Source organism: Pseudoliparis swirei, chromosome 23 (genome assembly GCF_029220125.1).
Source record: "Pseudoliparis swirei isolate HS2019 ecotype Mariana Trench chromosome 23, NWPU_hadal_v1, whole genome shotgun sequence".
NCBI lineage: Eukaryota > Metazoa > Chordata > Actinopteri > Perciformes > Liparidae > Pseudoliparis > Pseudoliparis swirei.
Window position 1 is genome coordinate 22038661 of NC_079410.1, and position 21997 is coordinate 22060657.

The 21997-nt window shown below is 49.3% G+C and overlaps 1 protein-coding gene and 1 long non-coding RNA gene across 3 annotated transcripts; one reads left to right on the forward strand and one right to left on the reverse strand.

Moving 5' to 3' along the window:
* Positions 1-685: 685 nt before the first annotated feature.
* On the forward strand, positions 686-12411 carry LOC130188311 (oxysterol-binding protein-related protein 7-like). 2 transcript variants are annotated; one of them, XM_056406598.1, is made up of 22 exons: positions 686-2183; positions 2469-2642; positions 2736-2789; positions 2878-2991; positions 3086-3241; positions 3925-4054; positions 4148-4266; positions 4705-4794; positions 4876-5026; positions 5125-5258; positions 6521-6613; positions 6881-7055; positions 7132-7206; positions 8218-8432; positions 9102-9239; positions 9314-9377; positions 9454-9532; positions 9810-9954; positions 10067-10217; positions 10416-10542; positions 10622-10744; positions 11639-12411. In XM_056406598.1, exons 1-22 carry the CDS (start codon positions 2016-2018, stop codon positions 11745-11747), a joined length of 2784 nt encoding a protein of 927 aa, XP_056262573.1. In that variant the 5' UTR covers positions 686-2015; the 3' UTR covers positions 11748-12411. The 2 variants fall into 2 exon arrangements, with proteins under 2 accessions (XP_056262573.1, XP_056262574.1); XM_056406599.1 differs by having other exon boundaries at positions 2499-2642.
* A 997-nt stretch (positions 12412-13408) lies between these two features.
* LOC130188312 (uncharacterized) lies at positions 13409-16609 on the reverse strand. The gene is made up of 5 exons (XR_008830599.1): positions 16244-16609; positions 15311-15380; positions 15112-15222; positions 14781-15030; positions 13409-14582 (listed from the first exon to the last, which is right to left on the reverse strand). It is a non-coding gene; the product is annotated as an uncharacterized LOC130188312 (long non-coding RNA).
* Positions 16610-21997: the final 5388 nt, after the last annotated feature.

The following is a 21997-nucleotide window of genomic DNA, read 5'->3' on the forward strand; positions in this document are numbered from 1 at the left end:
GCGTAGGAGCGCTGCTCTTCTCTCGCCGTGGCTGTTCACAAACCTTCTTAGTGGACTCGACCGCTTCTCAGGTGGCGTGTGAAAGGATTTTCTTTTCCTGTAGACGATTCAGGGAGCAGCCTGTTGGACCTCAGGCCGACACCAGGTTTGTTTCTGTGTTGTTGCAAAGGCTTTTCTGACTCTGTTTTCTTTCTTTGTGAAATGTGACATCTTGATCCATATACAGATTAGCTCTTACTTCTGGTATTACTCTGGTATTACTATGGTATTACTTCTGGTACTTTTGTAGTCTGATTTTCTTGAAGTAATGTTACTTTCTGGGTTCTTGTTGTTCTGAGTTTGTACTCGTGGTTGAATTCACTTCTTGTAAGTCTCTTTGGATAAAAGCATCTGTAATAGTTGGTACACACTGACTGCTGAGTAGGGTTGGGTACCGAAACCCGGTGCCAATATGGTACCGGTTCCAATACAACCGGTATTACCCGGACCGAAACGCAACGCACATTTCGGTGCTTCTTTCTGGTGCCTGAGCCGATTGAAATTGAAAAAAACTATTGTTGTGAACTTCTCTGGTGACTCCGCCCTGTCAGCAGGTTGCGATAGCCTATCGTATTTAAGTTTGACAGCGGAGGCATGCGCCGTGTGTGTGACTGCGTGAGCCCGTGTGGAGCACACCAGCGTCAGGCTGGACGCGACGGGGAGACCGTCACCGGTCCCCCTGAACACGGGGAGACCGATTATGACGAGCAGCCTGAACTCAGATTAGTACCGTATCGTTGATTGCAAGTCTTGCATTCATAAAAGTAGCCCAAGAAATAATAAATTATCCATTATAACCATGCTTAAGCTAGCTCGTAGCTAGCGTTAGCTCGTAGCTAGCGCTAGCTACGAGCTACTAGCGTGACAGTCTGCTATCAGATGTGTTGATGTCCAGCGGTCCCGGCTGTATACCCGGTGTTACCGGGAATATAATGACGGAGGAATAAAGACCATCAGGCGTCACTTTGTTTCAGTGTAACTCTCGCTGTCAGAAGCAAAACTTTATTTGTCACGAGTCATCTTCAGTCCCTCTGATTGGTTGTTCTCTTTGCCTATCAACACAGTGACAGGATTAACCCTATAAAGTCTGCACATGACAATACATATCACATATAATGGAGAACATATATTGTGTATGTTAACAGTCTGATATCCGTTGTTTGTCAGTGCTCCATGATAACGGCTTCTACAGGGAATATGGCCGAAGAGGTTTTTAATGTCCTCATTGTGCGTTTAAAAAAAAAGTATCGGTTCAGGCACCGTTTAGGCACCGGTATCGTTTTAAAAGTACCGGTTTAGCACCGGTATCGGAAAAAACCCAAACGATACCCATCCCTACTGCTGAGGCCTAATTCCCTCCCACTTGTCTCATTTCTCCTGTCTCCTTGCCGTGGCTCTGATCACCTGTCCGGTCTTACTGTGGTACTTCTTCTTTCTGCTCTCGCCGTGTTTTCATGGCTGCCACCTGAATCTGTGCCGGCCTCTGGGAACATTTGTCTCTACTTCCTGTTTCTGGCTGTTTCTCACCCTCCTGAATGTGAAAAGGGGGAAACGCGCTCGTCGATGTCCAACGGGCCGTCGACCGCTTTCGGTCTAATTCTGCGTTCCATTGTCTCGTGACTTAAGACTTCCTTCATCATTCATCACCGCTGAGATCCGCTTGTCGAAATGTGTGCGCTGATTTTTAAAAGCGTCCTTACGGGTGTCATAACGCCACTTCTGACAGCCGGAAGATTCACGTGCCGAGACGACCGAGGTTTTTAAACACAGTTCCTTCATGTATATTGAGATCTTAAGAGTTTTAATGCGCTCGTCTAAATGAGTCCTGATTTCAAAAGTGTCTCAAAGTGAGACGCCAGCTGATCTCTTGTAATTGCTGTACGTGGGTAACCTGTCGTCTGTATTGCTCTCCTCAGAGCCGCGCACTTTGCCATGAGCCCCAGCTCGTGGTGAACGCCCCCCCGACCCTCCTCTCCATGCACCGCTTTCCCCTCCACGTCGCCCCTATGGACCCCCAGGTGTGCCCGCCCCCGCTGAACAGCAGCCAGTCCATCACCAGCATCCTGGACCGATCCCCGGCCAGCACGTTCAAACCTGGCCACTCGCGGAACGGCAGCACCGGCTCCTCCAAGCAGTCCAAGCAGGTACCCAGACCCCCCGCGGTGTGGCCGTATGGCACGTATAGAAGATGCAGCGGTATGGGTTTGACCCACCAGCAGAGACTACAGATGGCTGGACCATCCTTAACGTCACAGTACCAGAAATGTATTATCAATGTCAACGCATGTTGCACCACAACTTGAGGGTGTCACTGATTAGCTGTATTTTTTGTTGTTGTTAGATCTAAAAGACAGAAACTTTCCTTCTAATCGCACTTTCTTCATATTTCGGACTTACTTCAAGCAGAGCAAAGCATTGTATTCAAGTAGTTTTGTTTTGTCCCGCTCCCTCTGCGCCAGTCGCGCCACTGGGAGGTGATGGACGACCTGCAGCAGCGCGACATGGACTCTGTGCCCGGCTCCTCTCTGGACCTCAGCATCCCCGGCATCTGTGAGGGCTACTTGATGAAGAAGAGGAAGTACCCGCTCAAAGGCTGGCACAAGGTGGGCCGCGTTGATCTGTATACGCCCACCGTGGCGGCGAGACCTCCTTGAGCGCGGCTCCTGTGCTCACCGGGTCATCTTCGTCTCTTTCAGAGATACTTCCTGTTGGAGAAGGGAATCCTCAAGTACTCGAAGACCCAGCAGGATGTAAGTCGTGAAGACGAACGCACAGAGCGGCGAGCGCCGTGAACTCGTCTTGGTTCCTTCTGTTGACTCTTCATTTCAACTCGTGTAGATTCAGAGGGGGAAGCTCCACGGCTCTCTGGACGTCAGCCTGGCCGTCATGTCCATCAACAAGAAGACCAAAGGCTTGGACCTGGACGCCGGGGACAACATCTACCACATCAAGGTAACCGGGCTTCACGCCGGACACTCGGCGCCAGCAGGAAACGGTGAAATGGAACTTTACAGACGCGTAAACATGTTTGTTTTCTTCCTCGTAGGCGAAGAGCCACGACATCTTCTACATCTGGCTGACGAAGCTGTGCGCACATCGCGTGTTCCGGAAGAACGAGGCGATTAGCGTCCATCACGGCGTCCTTCACGCTCTCTCCATGAGCCCCAACGCCCAGCCGAGCGCCCAGACCGCCCGGGACACGGTCAGTAGACACGCCGAGGGTCACGCCGCGCACACTTGCACTCCGTACTCGGGCGGGATCGTGGATTATCGGAATTATGGACAATTTATTTTGAACAAAAATCCAACATAACTCTTATTTTTTGCTGCTGCCACAAAGTAAAAGCTTTTATTTAACAAACCGATGGGGCTTTTATTGTGAAACATCAGTGAATCGACGGAGCTGAACTGTGACTGGAGGGTGGAAGAGGAAACTGCAACAAATATTGTGATTTATCGTGAAGAATTTGCCCGCCACACAATAGTGTCATTGTAACCAGCCGAGCGAGACCGCGAAGCTAAAACAACACGGGGCCACTCCTCCGCCGGGTTGGCTCTTCACAGAATGCTCCCCGACTGGCCCGTTGTCGTGGTAACGAGCGCCAAGTCCAGATCACTGTGGGATCCGCCTGATCCTGTCCAGGCTTCTGCTCCATACACAATTATATTTCCGTGTGTTTCTTCCCAGCAGTACATTGTACGCTCACTAGGGCTCACGCTATGCTTTTAAACGGCTGTTTTAAGTGTTAATCGATTTAAGTCTGAACCTAAAATAAATCTTTGGTAATTTTAATGTTTCCTCAAAGAAAAACGCAGGAAAATTAGTAATTTCTCCTTTTTTCTTCTTTTCAATGTTGACTTACTGACACATATTTGCTCCTCCAGCCCACTCTCTACGCCAACTCGGCGTACCATCCAGAGATGGGAAGCCCCGCCCCCACCTCTAACCCCAGGGTGACCAGCAAGGTGTCGGCGTGGCTGCAGCAGACCCAAGACATCGACGGCACCGCCAACGGTGAGAGCCGTCTCCATCGTATTCCATCACGGACAACAATCTTTTTTTGAGTGTTCTTTTAAATGGACTGGGTTGACCTTTTGACCCCGTCAGACCTGGCTCGCTGCCAGACGGAGCTGACGGAGCTCGCCCTGCTCATCCAGCGGCTGCACTGGCTGGAGGGAGGCCTGCCCATCACCAACACGGACCTGGAGATGAGGATCAGCATGCAGGTGAATCCCAAACACCAACGTGGTTCACTTCCTCTTTTAGGGAAACAACTAATATACTCTAAAATGTTAAAAATTAGAATGTTCTTATTCATCTTTCTTATTAATGTATCTGACTATTATAATATAACTATTGGAAAAGACTGTTCATTTATACACACACTCATGTGTGTATGAATGATGTATATTTATATTAATTATTTAATATATATCAATATTTATTAATATACATATTTATTTATATTATATATATACATTTATTTATTTCTATATTAAAATATATTTATTTATTTGTATATTACTATATTGATTTATTTCTATATTAATATTTTGATTTATTTCTATATTATTTATTAATATATATATATTAATAAATATAATATTTATATATATTAATAAATATGTGTGTATGAATTTAAGCGTGTTAAACCTTTGTTCTAGAATCTCTCTCTGGAGAAACCCAAGAAGAAGACGGGCAAAGGCTTCGGTCACTCCCGGACTCTGTCCCGCGTGGAGGCCATGGGGGGAATGGTGGGACCACCGCGTCTAATGAAGATCTCTTACATCACAGTCTAATCTCTCGTCTTTAACGTCGCGCCGCCTCTCCTCCAGTTCACGTCCAGCCACCTGAGCACCGACAACGGCACGGGGGCGTCCGTGAAGTCCATCCCCGACTACGTCTACTCCCAGCTGTCCAACCCGCAGGTCGCCTCGCCGGAGTCCAAGAAGCTGCACCAGGACATCTGCGCGTCCTCCCAGAGGGGTAGGGGCCCTAAGAACCGTCTTCCTTTGAGACGGATGCCTCCTGTGAGTGAACCGGCGGTCCTGAGGAATGTTCCTGTTGTGTTCTGTTTGTTCCAGTTCACACGTCTCTGAAGTCCATCCACGAGGTTCTGACCCTGGAGAGGGAGCGACTGAGGCAGGCCTGGACCGGGCCGGACCTGAGGAACAACACGTCACAGCAGCTCGCCACGCTGTGCAACACCATGACTGAGGTAACATGCACACTCGCACACCAACACACACACCAACACACGCACTCTCTAACACACACACTCTCTCTCTCTCTAACACACACACTAAGAGCTGAGCTGGGCTCCGTAGAAACAACTTAAACCATCCTCCTCTTCCTGAATCAGAAGAGCAAACTGACTGACATGCTGGTGTTGCCATCCCTCCTCCTCCTCCTCCTCTTCTCCACAACCTTTTCCACCAGAATCCCTGATTTTTCAAAACTCAGATTATTGATTGGCCCCCATAATATATCAGTATCGCCCTGTAAAAAAACAAAACCATGGCGGCCCATCCCTCTGTCTGTCGGTGAAACTGAAGCCGGTTTGGGCCGTTTCCAGACAGGCGAGTCCTCAGGAACACGCCTCGACTCTCTTCTCCCCGAAGACGCCGACGCCTCGACGCTCCGGAGCCCGTTGGCGTTTCATGAGCTTCTCTTCCTCTCGCCTCACGCTGCTCGTTCTGCTGCTGGTGTTGCTGGTTGCCTGGCAGTTGTGTTGTCCCTTTACATTGTCTTGGAGCGACACACACACACACAATAGAGGGAGACATTGATTCATCTGATAATTACTCTTGTATTGAAAAGAGGGCGGGGCCAATAACACTATCATAACTGTGGAACCTGTTGATCGGATAGTATTAAAGGGGCACTCGGCTCTGTTTTATTATGTCATTTAGCTGACTCTTTTTATCCAACGCGACTTACAATCCTGTTGCATTCTGACACCGTAGAGCAGCTACAGGGAGACATTCAGGGTCAAGTGTCTTGCTCAAGGACACATCGACTAGGGTGGGGATTGAACCTCCAACCCCCTGATTGGAAGACGGACCTGCTGCCCACTGACCCACAGTCGCCCAGTTGTTATTATTATTCGCACTACTTGTATTAGATGTCTCTGCCGGCATCTTTTCGGAGGAGGCGGCCCTGAACTCGGCCCGAATAACACGATCCTCTGAAAGTGACGGAGCGTTGCATTGTGGGAAGTTAAAAGTCGGCGTTCCTCCAGCTTTGCTTTGCTGTCATTTTTTCCGCTTTTCTTTTTTCATCTTAAACTGAATTTTATATCTGGAAAAATAAAATAATGAAGTTTATTTAAGCTAATTGACACATTTCAAAGTTTCACTAATCTGATGATAAACTAGCGACGCATTGATTCACGCCGCAGCTGAATGTTTCTGACCAGTTTCTCTTTGTTTTCCACTTGTGCTTCGCATGGTCTGTGTGTCTGTGTGTGTGCGTCTTCAGCTTGACATACAGTCCCGTCTGACTAAAGTCCATTCGGTTTCACTGTCCTCTGACTCTACTGAGGAATCCTTCTGCACCGTCCGTCCTGACCAGGTGTGTACCTCCGTGTGTAGCTCCGTGTGTGGCTCCATGTGTGGCTCCATGTGTGGCTCCATGTGTAGCTCCATGTGTGTAGCTCCATGTGTAGCTCAATGTGCAGCGTGTTGTGATCCCGCTCTGAGGAACACAAAGTAGAGAAACCTCAACGGGAGGCTAGAGTCTCGTTTCTTTCAAGGCGTCTGCCCCCAAGGTGCACGCCGTCCCTCGCCGTAGCGCCGGCGCTCTGATCCAAACTGTTCGTCCCTCCGTCTTCCCCTCCAGAGGACGCCGTCCATGGGCCGCCAGTGCCACCGCGCGCCCTCCGTGGCGGAGTCCATGTACTTCGACGCCAGCGAGGTGATCGTGTGCGAGAGCTCGTCGGAGGCCGAGGCGTCGGACGAGTCGGGCCTGAGCGACGTCACCACCACCAGCAACTCTGAGCCGGACGAGGGACACGGTGAGCGCGCGCGCCTCGCTCTGCAGGCCCCGCCCCAACACAAAGATGACCTGACCCTCTGCCCTCTCCTCCTCAGCCACTGCCACCCTCAACTACCGCGTCAGCGTGAACAACGTTCCCGAGTCGCCCAGCCCGGTGTCCGCCAGCACCGGTAACGCCCCGCCGCGCAGCGCTTTGGTTTGCCTGCTTTCTGAAAACAAACAACCGCATGTATGAACCCCACTGACACCAGGCGGAACATGGAAACTGATTATAATACATTATTCAGACTGATGAAGGTTCTTTTTTCTTGGAAGTAGATTTTTAGATGATGCTCATTTTAGTTGCATACATGTGCACAAGTGTAAAACATGGGATGAACAACAAAAAAGACTGAATGAGACAAAAGAAAGCAACAATAGATGTTTAATTGTACATTATTTATCAATTAATTGATGAAAATAATGCAACTTCATGTTTTGAATTGGCTTTAAGAACTCTAATCTGCAGAAGGTGGATGTAAAGTTGGTTCCTGTAGTAATCATGTAGGGGAGGAGCCTGTGGGCCGTCATCGTGTAGGGGGAGGAGCCTGTGGGCGGTCATCGTGTAGGGGGAGGAGTCTGAGGGTGGTCATTGTGTAGGGGGAGGAGCCTGTGGGCGGTTTTGGTTCCACTCGCAACTTTCTCATCTTGCGTCTAAAGGGAAACTCAAATGTGTTCCTGAGAACGTTGAAGGCCAGAGAGGCAACGTGGCGACCACATGTTGACTCTTATTTCCTCATATTTATTTATATGAGTGCGGCCTTGTTCCATGTCGGTCGGCTGTGTTCGACTCCTCTGATTGGCTGTTCCTCTTGGGGAGCGATGCAATCGACACGCGTTCCTTCTCCTCCGTCGTGTTCCTCTGGAGACGGTGGACGTGTCGGCGCTCTGAACGGGGCTGGTTGTAGTTTTTACCAGATTTAAGACTCGATGGTATCGAGTTCTAGAGGAAAGTGGGAGCCAGGTCCATTTGTTCATTTCCTTTTTGTTTACTTGTACATTTTTAACAAGGTAAATGTAGAGAAGATGTCATTAATAAACAAGTGAAAGGTTTGAGTTGTGTGCGTCCCGTGGGGGCCATGCTGGACGACGTCTCCCCTCGGAGATGTCCGCATGGCCTTCAGCTGCATCCCCGTGTCCAGGCCACCGCACGGTGCTCCCCGCCGCCGCAGCGGACAACAGCCACATCGGCATCATGTCCATCCTGTACAACAACATCGGCAAGGACCTGTCCCGGATCTCCATGCCGGTGGCCCTCAACGAGCCACTGTCCCTGCTGCAGAGGGTCAGCGAGGAGCTGGAGTACTCGGAGCTGCTGGACGTCGCCAACCTCACGGAGGACCCTTACGAGAGGATGGTGGGTAGTCGGGGATCACGGGGTCCATTGGACCTGGTCTACATCTGGCCTCCTTCCCAATGGCCCCGCCTCCTTCTCTGTGACTCCTGCCTCAAAGGCCGACCTCATTGGTCCAGCCTCTTTCGTGATGCCTCCTCTCCATCAGTTTCATAGACGATGGTCACATGACATCTATTGTTCATCTGGTCACATGACATCTATTGTTCATCTGGTCACATGACATCTATTGTTCATCTGGTCACATGACATCTATTGATCATCTGGTCACATGACATCTATTGTTCATCTGGTCACATGACATCTATTGTTCATCTGGTCACATGACATCTATTGTTCATCTGGTCACATGTCATCTATTGATCATCTGGTCACATGACATCTCTTGTTCATCTGGTCACATGACATCTATTGATCATCTGGTCACATGTCATCTATTGATCATCTGGTCACATGACATCTATTGTTCTGTCCACCCTGGAGAGGGGTCCTCCTCTGTTCTCTCCTGAAGGGTTCTTCACTCTTTTCTCTGAAAGGGTTTTTTTTCTAGAGAGTTGTTCCTGATCCGATGTGAGGTCAAAGGTCGGGGATGTCGTATGTGTCCAGACTGTAAAGCCCTCTCAGGCGATACAAAATGAACTTGAATAAGAATGACATCACTCATGTCCCCAGGTGTACGTGGCCGTGTTCTCCATCTCCGGCTACGCCTGGGCGTCGTGGAGGAACCACTACAAGCCCTTCAACCCCGTCCTGGGGGAAACGTACGAGAACCTCCGAGAGGACCGCGGCTTCCACTACATCAGTGAGCAGGTAGCCGAGGCGTTCGGAGGCCCTCCGTATCCCCGCTTCCCAACATGCTGTGACGCTGTGTGCTCTGCCTTCAGGTCAGCCATCACCCGCCCGTCTCCGCCTGCCACGCAGAGTCCGAAAACTTCACCTTCTGGCAAGGTAGGTGCCGAGAGGTCTGGATCCAGCCGGACCGGGAGGACCCGAGCCTGATGCTCCTTTGTTCCGTCTGCCTCAGATCAGAGATGGAAGAACAAGTTCTGGGGGAAGTCCATGGAGATGCTCTCTTCTGGACTGGTCAACGTCGCCCTGCCCAAGTGAGCCGCCGCTTCACACGCACCACGTAGCAGAGGCCAGAAGGTCACGCAGTAGAACCACGAGCGGCACGGCCAGGTCTGAAGGACCTGCCCTTCCTCTAATGGCCACTAGAGGCGACTCTCAACTTCAGAGAATTATTGTTGAAGACACTTCCTGTTGGCTTCACAACCGGTTTGACAGGTTTTAGTAAAGCACTGTGGCCACCTGCTGCAGATGTTCGGTACTGCGTTCCTCAACCCAAAACTCATTGTGATGCATATTATTGCGTGTGTGTAGGTACGGTGACCACTACGAGTGGAACAAGGTGGTGACGTGTATCCACAATGTGCTGAGTCAGGAGCGCTGGCTGGAACACTACGGTGAGGTGATCATCAAAAACACAAAGAGCGACGTCTGCACCTGCAAGATCACCTTCGTCAAGGTCAGGACACACACACACACACACACCATATCCAACATCCGTTACTGCTCGTTCAGATAAACCCCGACGGGGCTTATCTTTGCTGACCCCTTCCCCTCCCGGTATATTCCAGTCTCGCTACTGGACCTCTGACAACGGTAAGAACGAGGTCCAGGGCGTGGTCCTGGACCGGGCTGGAGGGGTGGTCCATCGCTTCGGAGGCCTCTGGCACGAGGGCATCTTCTGTGACACGCTGTCCACACCCAAGTGCATCTGGAAGCCCAGTGAGTCTGAGTCTCCGCTTCATATGCAAATATATATGTATATGCTAATTATGTAGCTGAGCACCACTGACCGGTTCTGAAATGTCGTAGTTTAGATTTCCACGTGGCAGATGAAAAGCTGTCCATCAAATCCTGCTTCTCTTCTCTCTGTCGCCACATTCTCTGTATTGAATCTGCATGATGTCACTTCCTGTGTAGACGTGCAGCCCGACGACCACCCCCAGTTCTTCGGCTTCTCCCAGTACGCCAGGGAGCTGAACGAGCTGACCCCCGAGCTGAGGGCCGTGCTCCCGCTCACCGACACTCGCTTCAGGCCGGACCAGAGGTGCCTCTGATCACATGACCATGTCACCTTCGACGTGGACCAGTCGGCTAACCGCTTCCCCTCTTCTCCTCTCCGTCAGGCTCCTGGAGGAAGGGAAGGTAGCGGAGGCCGATAAAAAGAAGGACGAGGTGGAGGAGAAGCAGAGGGAGAGGAGGAAGGAGATGACCAAGATGGGGGAGGAGCACACCCCCAGGTTCTTCAGGTGAGGAAGATTCAACCACTTATACTGACCACAGGTAGACTCCTAGTGGTGCTCAAGCTCCGCCCCTTTTGCCCTGGATGAGAAAAGTGACCGTCTGCTGGAGACGCATGTTTTCTTCATTCATAAGTATTTAAGAATAAAAATACACTCCATCAAGTCCCCATCATGTGTTTTGATATCTGACGGGGCGTTTATTTGAGTTCTTGTGAGCCCCTCCTCCTCCTCCTCCCTTCACGCCCCGCCCTCCTCCTCCTCCCTTCACGCCCCGCCCTCCTCCTCCTCCCTTCACGCCCCGCCCTCCTCCTCCTCCCTTCACGCCCCTGCCTCCTCCTCCCTTCACGCCTCCTTCACGCCCTCCTCCTCCTCCTCCCTTCACGCCCTCCTCCTCCCTTCACGCCTCCTCCTCCTCCTCCTTCACGCCCTCCTCCTCCTCCTCCCTTCACGCCTCCCCTCCTCCTCCCTTACGCCCCTCCTCCTCCTCCCTTCACGCCTCCCTCCTCCTCCTCCTTCAAGCCCTCCTCCTCCTCCTCCCTTCACGCCCCTCCCTTCACGCCCCTCCCTCCTCCTCCTCCCTTAACGCCCCTCCTCCTCCTCCCTTCACGCCCCTCCCTCCTCCTCCTCCCTTCACGCCCCCTCCTCCTCCTCCCTTCACGCCCTCCCTCCTCCTCCTCCCTTCACGCCCCTCCCTCCTCCTCCTCCCTTCACGCCCCTCCTGCTCCTCCCTTCACGCCCCTCCCTCCTCCTCCTCCCTTCACGCCCCTCCCTTCACGCCCCTCCTCCTCCCTTCGCGCCCCTTCAGTAAAATCCCACCAGGTGAAGTCGAGGACACGTTGATGCTTTGTAGTTCAGTCATTTAACTGAAACCACATTCCTCTTCCTCCTCTTCTTCTTCAGTAAATCTGTGGACGAGGCCGGCCGAGAGGTGTGGCTGAGCAACGGGACGTACTACCAGCTCCGCAGAGACCAGGGCCTCGCCAACACGGAGACCCTGGACCTGTGGTAGACCGCGACGCTTAAAAAAAAAAAAAAAAACTCTGTAACATAGTAACCATGACGACCGGTCCGAGTCTCCCGCAGCGAGGCGGCACGGATGACCCTCGTGCGGCGGGGCGAGGTGCCACTGGGAACAGATGAAGACGGATTTGGAGTGACGCCGGATGTCCCTCCAGCCTCAATGGAAAGCTTTTAAAAGACGGTCAGGACCCTGAACGCAACGCTCTGTGTGTAAAGTATCGTGTATCTATAAATATAGCTCGGCGGGTTTCAGATAATCTTTCTTTCCAGTCAGTTTAACCATGTCGATGTTTTTAACGAGGCTCGTTTGTTGTGGAATGCTACCTGCAGCTCTCTTCCTGTGGAGGGACGGTGGCCCGCCGGGGTCAACCCAGGAGCACGGCGCCGCCCTCGGGGCTCTTTGTGTGAACACGTGGTTCCTCTTCCCTTTTCTTTCTTATGTTGACACATTTGGTGATGCGTTGTTTTCCTACGGCTAGCTGTTAGCCTAGCCTCCTGCCCCGCTCCACCCGTGTGATTGGTTGATGTCCCTTAAAGAGCCGGCGCACCTCCGCAGTGAAGCGCTGCTGTTTTTAATGAGGAGGAGACGCCTATCGGCCCCAGTGACGGGGTTCTGTTTGTGGATTTGTTTCAAATAAAAGGTTCTAGATCAACGCCGTCTGCAGCTTGTTGTTCTCCTGGACTCCTCCAGGGTCGCCAGCTTTGTTTACATTGTCATCTTAACAATACGATGGTTCAAGAGTCTGTTGCCTGATTACACACCCTCCCTTATGGACTCTGGTTTAGATGCTCGTTGGTCACGCCCCTTCAGGCTGGTCACTAGTGGTCCTTCAAACTGGGGAAAGACTTTTGGTCAAGGAGGAGATTGCTGTCGCTTTGATGGTTACATCTATTCATGTTGGCAGCCTCTATATGAATAACTTAAGATATGAGACACTAACTCTGTAGACAGTTACCAGAGACATTAACTCTGTAAACAGTTACCAGAGTCTCTCTGTGACGTTTTACCACCAGACCAAAATAATCTGCTCTTCATAGACTATTTAACATCGAGGTTTTTATTTTATTTCTTTATTCACGGGTTTATTTAATAAGGGACGGTGCACATTAAGAACATGTCAGTAAATGTGCCAGTTAGCCAACAGGCTGTGTCATCTGTATATATTTAGACCAGCGTGTTTATCCGGGGTCGGGCTCGTCGCACTCGTAGTTTAAACACCATCAACATCATTTTGTTTAAAAATCCTCGGGATGAGTGTCCGATTCTTTTGGCCAGTCGAATGTTTTCAGGAGACGAGAAACGTATTTAGAGGCTTCTAGCGATGCGACTCATCCGGCCTCCGGCGAGCCGTGACCCCGAGCCCGGACGACTCAGACCTGTGGGGTGGTCAGAACACCCGACATTAACCGGGTCAAATCGACCCGGGAGCATCGCAGCTGTATGTAAGAACCGAAGCAGGAGGGTCAAGAGGTGATGCCCCCGGACCGACACACACTCAGGGCTCTGAGCCGATGTTCTATTCGTTTCTTACAGCCCTGATGCTCCCGGGTCACTTTGACCCGGTTAATGTTGAATCACCCAAAAGTTGTCAAACCAAAACATCCTAAACTATAGTTTGTACCTCATCACCAACATTACTAACAATTCAATCAGTTATTCTCCCCTCCAGAGATCAATCAGGAGAACTCACTCGTTTTAATGGAAAATACATGTTCAAACTTATTTTGATACATTGAAAAGATTTAGATATAAATTGCATTAATTTATCATAACATGTATTTTCTCGTAATTTTTTTCTTTTCATAGGGTGATGTAGATAGAGGTGAGGCACCTGTCAGGCTCACGCTGAGCCGCTCGGCACCAAGCCACATGAGCCGTGAGGATTTGTATTGAAAATAAACTTTAGTTCTGTTTAATTAGTGTTAAGATGCATAAATTATATAATACAATATGACCAAAGGCCAGCGTGGAGGCATCCTCTTGGTGCAGTCGTGTGTATCTGCAGAGTGTAATGTTGGTGGACTTCTAAGCAACCATGTTGTAAGTCCCTCCCCTGATAAGTGTGGGTGGAGTTTCCCCCGCAGGGAAAGTAAAGGTTCCCGAATCGAGTCTCAGACCCCCGAGTCTGTAATTTGTGATATTGGGCTGTATGAAGTGTGTCCCTCCATGGAGCGAATGATCATCATTGTTGAAACACACGTACATATTTTTAAAAGTATATCGTAGTACATCACGACAACGGTGATGGACACCGTGCACCTGAAAGAGAATCCCCACCGAGTCCGGAGGGGGCCCCAGAAAATAGGCAACTAAAAAAAATCATTAGTTATAATAATTATAATGCCGCTATTATCAGGCACCTTTTAGTCCTGTCACAAAACAGGCAGAACAAGAGATATTTAACAACAACAAATAGACATTCAACTTCCCTTTCAGCGGCCTGACGCACTTTGACAGTAAAGGTGCGTTCACACCAAAAGCGACGCCATTTTTGTAGGCAGTGTGTTTGAGGCCCTGGCGGCGGCCATTATGGCTCCTCCTTCACACCGGGACCCTCCGGCGTACGGATCCTCGTGAGCTGCGGTCCGGCCTCTTCGGCCGTGGAACGTTGGGGGTCTGATGCCCCCCGTCGCCCAGGAGCTGAGGGGCCTCAGCATCAATGCTGTGGTCATGTGCAGCTTTACAAAGACCCGGGAACAGAATACGTCTTGGAACCTTTCGGGGAGGCGACATGTCTTTGGCACTGAAGTTATTTGATTGGTGTTTGTCGTCGTTGATCACTGTCGGGTGTCTGTCTGGGGGGGTCCAGCTGCTTTTGATGCTCTGAGAAGAAAAAAACTTAATATTTAATACATCCAATAATTTATTTTTACCATCTTTTAAAACTATACTGTATATATAATAATCGTTATTCAATAAATAACAATTAAATTAAATATTTCATTTAAATTAAACAATTACATTTAAATTAATTACAACAATTTATATTTAACTATATAATAATTGTTATTCAAAACCTACCTTGTAGCTGTTTTCTTTGGGTCCGGTTGGCCTACCTGAGGTGTAGACACTTCTTGTGCAGCCCTTTAGAAGTCTGGGTCTTCGCAGATTGCCACTGCACCGTGGTCTGAGTCTCTCTATTATATGAATCTGTTTCTGTCTGAGTCTCTCTACTATATGACTCTATAGTCGTCTGAGTCCCTCTGTCATCTGGATCTTTATCTGTCTGAGTCCCGACATCACGGGTCTCCAGACTCTGTGTATCCATGGTCTGTTTCCGATGTTATGAGAAGAAAAAAGTTATTTCAAATAATATCTAATATATATGTAATTGTTGTTATTCACAACAAACCTTTTTAGCTGTTTTCTTTCTCTTCTTGTTGGGTGGCGACAGGGTGCACACCTGTGAGCAGCTGCCCCTCATATCCAGGTGTTGAGGCTGTGTGTGTTTGGATGTCTGGAACTAAATCAGAAGTACGTACATTAAAACTGGGTCAGAAACAAAAGCCCAATATAACGCCTGTCATAATATAATCCTAGCTCAGTGTTACCTGGAGGGGGGGGGGGGGCGATGGATGAATAAGACCTTAACAAGACCCTCCACCCACGGTACCTAAAAAGCTAGAAAATAAACTCATTATTAATATATATCCATCATATGTTTTTATAAACATACTCATTATGATGACGAGAAGTTATCCCATCAGGGATGTCTGTGTACAGATTGTAAAGCACTCCGAGACAAATTTGTAATTTGTGAAATTGGGCTATACAAATAAACTGAATTGAATTGAATTAAAACACCTATCAATAATCAATACCCTGATTCTACTGAGGTAGGAAGTACAGTCTTTGCCTTGATTTCTTCAGTGTGCTGGGTGTTCACAGTCCATGTTAGATCGTCAGTAAGGTGTATTCCCAGGTATGTCAAACTTGATCTAAATGACTTAACATAAGCATAACATGATCGTATATTTGCCTCATTGTTCTTATTGGACGCGGCTATGTATACAGCACTATTTAGAATCAATTTAGCCCTTTTAAGGGTCTTTTCCCTCTTTATCGGTAACGTTGAATCCAACCACGGGAGCCGCCATCTTGTCTTTCTGTTGACAAAAAGCAGCTACCTCATTGGTGTAGACCGATCACGTGTCGAACCGTGCCACCCCTCGTGATCAAGATCCTATTACGCTCTGAAGAAACTAGTTCGGCATAAAACATAGTCGCATCGAGAATCGACGGCAAATTCAGCGACGGACTTTTTTTTGGTAGGTTAGCACAACTCGTTCTTTTTTTATGAGCTAACGATTGTGTAGATGCGCGACTGTGGAGCGGGTTGAAACGAAAACAGTGTTCACCTTACGGCCTATACAGGCTAGTCTCCAGTCAGTCATTCAATTTAAAAAAAACTTTGTTTGGGTAATACCTATTCTTATGCTGAACTAAGATATATATATATATATATATGAATAAACAGCACTCACCGGTGGTCGGCTCACGGAGTGGCCGTCTCTGGAGACAAAGGGACGGGAGAAGGTCCGCGCTCCAGCCCGAGAGACTCACTGATACCTCGGCTGAAGAGAGGAGGTCTCCGGCTCCTGGCTCCTCTTTATGAACACACGTGAACACGCCTCTATTCGTTCTTAGGTTATAGGACGAGGCGCGTGCACGTGTCCGCGCGGCGCGTCAGACCCTCCGGACGGAGTGGTGCTCGTTCACGCTGATGTGGAGCCTCCACAGACCGATGGTTTCAATACACACACATAGCAGGAAGTGGAGGCAGGCTGGACCTCAGCCGTACATGCACGCGCAAATTACGCAGGATGCGACACACACCCCCCCACACACACCACCCCTTGACCTATGACGCTCACAGAGCCCCCCCCCCCCTCTACATTCCACATTAAGCAACACACACACACACACACACACTTAGCCTGCAGGCATCTCAGTGACCCGCTCTCCTCCCAAACAGCCATATATCATTCATAAAGTCACACATAAGCTCTTATAAAGGCTAAAACGTCACAACACACACATATACTCACACACACACATATATATATATATATATGGATTATCCAAGATGGCGGCGCGTACAGACGCAGCGGCCCCTCTCTGTCCTGACCATTTGGTGTTTTGTTCTGTTCCTAAATGTTTGTGCAAAAGTTCGTCCAAAAATTGTTCGTCTTCGCCTCGTCTGTCTACGTCGGAACACAAATATAGTCGCCAGGTCCTGTTAACCATCGGCAGGACCAAACTACACGGCACTCTGGACGCTGAACAAGCGGAAACACTCGGAGCACGGATTACTTCGCCGGCCTACGACCACACCGACCACACCGGACTCGACTGCCACTCCTCCCCCAGAAAGGAGGCGCCGCAAGCGTTGTGAGAGGAAGCAGAAGAGGGGTAAGCGCGGAGGAACCCGAGCTAGGCTAGCGGCTAGGCCAACTCGTCCAGCCATACCATCCATTATCATGGCTAATGTGCGATCCTTGGACAATAAAATGGACCACATTAGACTGCTGCAGACGGAGCAGCGAGACGTGAGGAACTGCTGTGTGCTTATCTTCACGGAAACATGGCTAAACGACAACATCCCCGACTCTGCTGTGAGACTGGAGCAGCTAACATGCTACCGAGCGGACAGAGCCCTCGCTGATGGAGGGAAAACTCGCGGCGGCGGGGTATGTGTTTACATCCGGGACGCATGGTGCCGGGACGCTGCCGTGGTATGTAGACACTGCTCACCACTGGCGGAGTTTATGATCGTAAGGTGCCGTCCTTTTTATCTGCCGAGGGAATTTACGGCGATTCTGCTAGTCGCTGTTTACATCTGTCCGACCTCCAACTACAGTGATAGAAATGCGGCACTTTGTGAACTGTATCAGGCCATCAGCGAACAACAGACGGCTCACCCAGACGGCTTCACCATCTTTGCTGGTGATTTCAACCATGCAAACCTTAAGACTGTCCTTCCCAAACTACACCAGCATGTTGATTTCCCTACAAGAGGAGACAACATTTTGGATCTGGTCTACACAACCCACAAAGGAGCGTACAAGGCCTCCCCCCTCCCCCACATAGGTCTCTCTGACCACATCACCGTCATGCTAATGCCAGCATACAGACCCAGAGTGAAAGCCTCCAGACCGGTTCTGAAGCAGGTACGGGTGTGGCCAGAGGGGGCCTCCTGCGCTCTCCAAGACTGCAGCGCATAGTGAAGGCAGCTGGAAGGATCATGGGTGCCTCACTCCCCCCCCTCCCATCCCTGCAGGACATATACAACACCCGCCTCACCCGCAAAGCGACCACGATTGTGAGTGACCCCTGCCACCCCTCACACGGTCTCTTCAGCCTCTTGCCCTCTGGGAGGAGATACTCACACCACCAGGCTGTCCAACAGCTTCATCCACCAGGCTGTCAGGAAGCTGAACTCTCTCCCCATCCTCCCACTCCGTCCTCTTTCAGACTCACATGTCTGAATGCTGCTAGTTCCATTTATGTTGTCTATATGTTTACATGTTCTTTTACTATTTTTGCACTTTATGTTGTCTATGCACTTTATGTTGGACAGAAGAGAAATGTAATTTCAATCTTCTGTATGTTTGCACATATGAAACATTTACAAATAAAACTGACTTTGACTATACACACACACATATATATGCACATTTTTAACACTTTTATTGATTATTTTTATGAATTTTCAAAGTGTTTTTCATATTCTGAGACATTGTTTGCGCGTGCGTGTTGGTGCGTGTACGTGTGCACATACGTGTCTATATATTATACTGACATCTGTGCAATGAGATAAATGACTATGTGAGTACTTTGGGATTTGATGATTGGCTATAACTTCACACTGGTTGTTAAACAATATCTTATTGGTTGGTGATTTACTAAATTATTAAAGGATGTCTCTGAGTCGATAGTTGGATAATAATCTGTATTATTAAAGAATGTCTTTGGATATTTAAGAGGAAACTCTGCTCATGTGTCCATTGTATAAAGATGATTTTCATTAACCCACATGAGCGTCATATACTGCATATTATTCTTATACAGACGGTGTGACTTGCTGCTGTAACATGCTGCCTTTACATGTCCTGCAGAAGGGAATCTTCTACTTCTAGTTATTATAATGATCTATGTCCAATTAAGGTATTAGATATGATCATGGCTGCTCTCTGGGACATCACCAGTCCTCCTCAAGGCGATGTCTGTGTTCAAGGGGCCCAACCAACAGCCGGCGGAGGGGCCAACAGTGGGTGGATGAGCTGAACTTATTCTTCAACAGATTTGACCAGCCCCCCCCCCCCCACACACACACTCCGTCCACTCAGACCCCCCCTCCCTCCCTGCTGCAACCCCCATCATCTGCACACCTTGTGGATTACTCCCCCTCCACACCTCTTATACTCACTCTACGACCAGTCTGGACCACCACCAGACCGGGGTGGACCACCACCTCAGTGCATGGATCCTGGACCACCTCACCAAGCGTCCACAGTATGTGAGGATACGGGGTGTGAGTCAGACCGGGTCTCCTGCAGCACGGGGGCTCCACAGGGAACCGTTCTGGCTCCGTTCCTCTTCACCATCTCCGCCTCGGACTTCAAGCACAACTCTGACAACGTCTACCTGCAAAAGTTCTCTGACGACTCTGCAGCCGCCGGCCTCGTCTCTGCCGACGATGTTATGTATAGATAGTTATATGACACATGTAATTGCAAACAATTCGGTCAAAAGTAAAAAGACACCATGAGTTCAACGTTAAAGTTTGATTAAAACAATAAGTTATGAATCGTAACCCTCAGTCAAACTGATGTAACGTTGTCTGTGAATAAATAATAAACTCTTTGTGCTCGTTAGATCCTCCAAACCGAATTATATCTCATGTTTAACCGCTACGGAGAGGTCAGAGCCAGCGGAGCATTTTAAAAAGTCCTGCCGACATCAGGCTGCTGTCGGCGGGCACACGGCGCGCTGACCGCCCGGCGCTCCGGAGCTCGCTGAGCAGCAGAGCCTCAAATCTACGGCGCAGATCTTTATTAGACTGAATCAAATCAAACCGACCACAGATTTGATTTCTAAACCACGAACTTCCTGCCTGAAAACATCCTAACATTACATTCCGTGACTCAACAACAGTAGTATTTAGAAAGTCAACTGCCAGTTGTTTATTTTCTCCTCCGCCATTGTTTTCGGTTGCTGGTGAAATGCATTCTGGGATAACAAGTCACATCCGGGTATTTTGAACGTGTCAATATTGTGCGACGCTTCAAGATTGTGCGACGCGTCAGTGACTTTCTAAGCTTCTGGGCGTCGCTGATCAGAGCGCTTTTGACGTCACTGATCAAAGGTGTTTGTTCAGTGACGTCACAGCTCGCGCTCAAAAGTCTATGAATAGGGACAGTTGGTAACTGCTGGCGTTTCACACTTTCCAGGATTTATCGGACCATTACCCTTGAATAAGCCACATCATTTACACGAAAGCTCACACAATCACAGAGATGTCTTCCCCTGTGATCAAGAAGAGAGAAATCATCCAACTTACCACCAACGTATATTACCTTCTGGAGATATTTTCTCTTCAGCAACAAAGAAGAGAAAAATCTCTGAAGTTACCACTGTGGTAAATATGATTTCCGGAGAACATCAGCAAGACAGCAACATAGTCCCAGAGATGTCCTCCCCTGTGACCAAGAAGAGAAAATCCTTCATGGTTACCACGTTTGTAAAGATGGCTTCCGGAGAGACTTTGCAAGATAGCAAAATTATCCCAGAGATCTCCTCCGCTGGAATGAATCATATGGAGACGACTCCCGAGGTTACGACTGTGGTGAGAATGACTTCGGAGGAAGTTTTCCCGCACAGCATAATAAACCCCGAGAAGTCCTCCCGTGTGATAAAGAAAAGACACTTCTTCAACGTCAAAACTGTGGTAACAATGACTTCCGCAGACATCCCGGTGATGTCCACCCGGGTGACGAAGAACAGAAAAACCTTCCACATTTCTTCTGAGGTAAACATGATCTCTGAAGAAATCCCAGAGCAGAAGGTTGAAAGTTCTCTTGTTGACGTTCCAAGAGTCCGAAAAATATTTCCAAGGATCACCTTCCCGGCTTCTTCCACGCCGAGGCAGATAAAACCTCAGGAAAAAAAGATGGACATGAAGGCGAAAACAAATAAGACCTGGATCAAGAGATCCAGGTACTTTCCATGAGCGCCTTTTTCACCCCTCATGAGATCCAGGAACCTCAAGGCCCAGGTGGCCTTGATGTTCCTGAGCCTTTAGGGGGTGGGGGGGGGGGGTTGCTACTTAAAAAAAAAAAAAAACAACAACAACAACTCACCTGCAAACTCATGGGGAGTGAAAAGGATGACATGGGGGGGGGGGGGGGGTCACCTTTTTCACCCCTCATGAGACCCAGGAACCTAAAGGTCCAGGTGGCCTTGACGTTCCTGAGCCTTTAGGGGGGGGGAGTTGCTGCAAACTCATGGGGAGTGAAAAGGTGACATGGGGGTCACCTTTTTCACCCCTCATGAGACCCAGGAACCTAAAGGCACAGGAACCTAAAGGTCCAGGTGGCCTTGACGTTCCTGAGCCTTTAGGGGGGGGGGGAGTTGCTACTTACCTGCAAACTCATGGGGAGTGAAAAGGGTGACATGGGGGGGGGGGGGTCACCTTTTTCACCCCTCATGAGACCCAGGAACCTAAAGGCACAGGAACCTAAAGGTCCAGGTGGCCTTGACGTTCCTGAGCCTTTAGGGGGGGCGGGGGGGAGTTGCTACTTACCTGCAAACTCATGGGGAGTGAAAAGGGTGACATGGGGGGGGGAGGGGGTCACCTTTTTCACCCCTCATGAGACCCAGGAACCTAAAGGCACAGGAACCTAAAGGTCCAGGTGGCCTTGACGTTCCTGAGCCTTTAGGGGGGGGGGGGGGGAGTTGCTACTTACCTGCAAACTCATGGGGAGTGAAAAAGGTGACATGGGGGGGGGGGGGGGTCACCTCTTTCACCCCTCATGAATTTGCAGGTAAGTAGCAACTTAACTCATTAATTAACCCACATTAATATTCTAAAGACCAAACGCACGTTATTACAATACATTTGTTCAACGCTTATTTGTCAAAGTTGAGAAGGAACAAAACTCAACAAATCATTGTGAGCTGCTAAGAACATGTGACAGGTGTGGTCTAAGGCAGCGGTTCTCCACTGATCTAGGGCA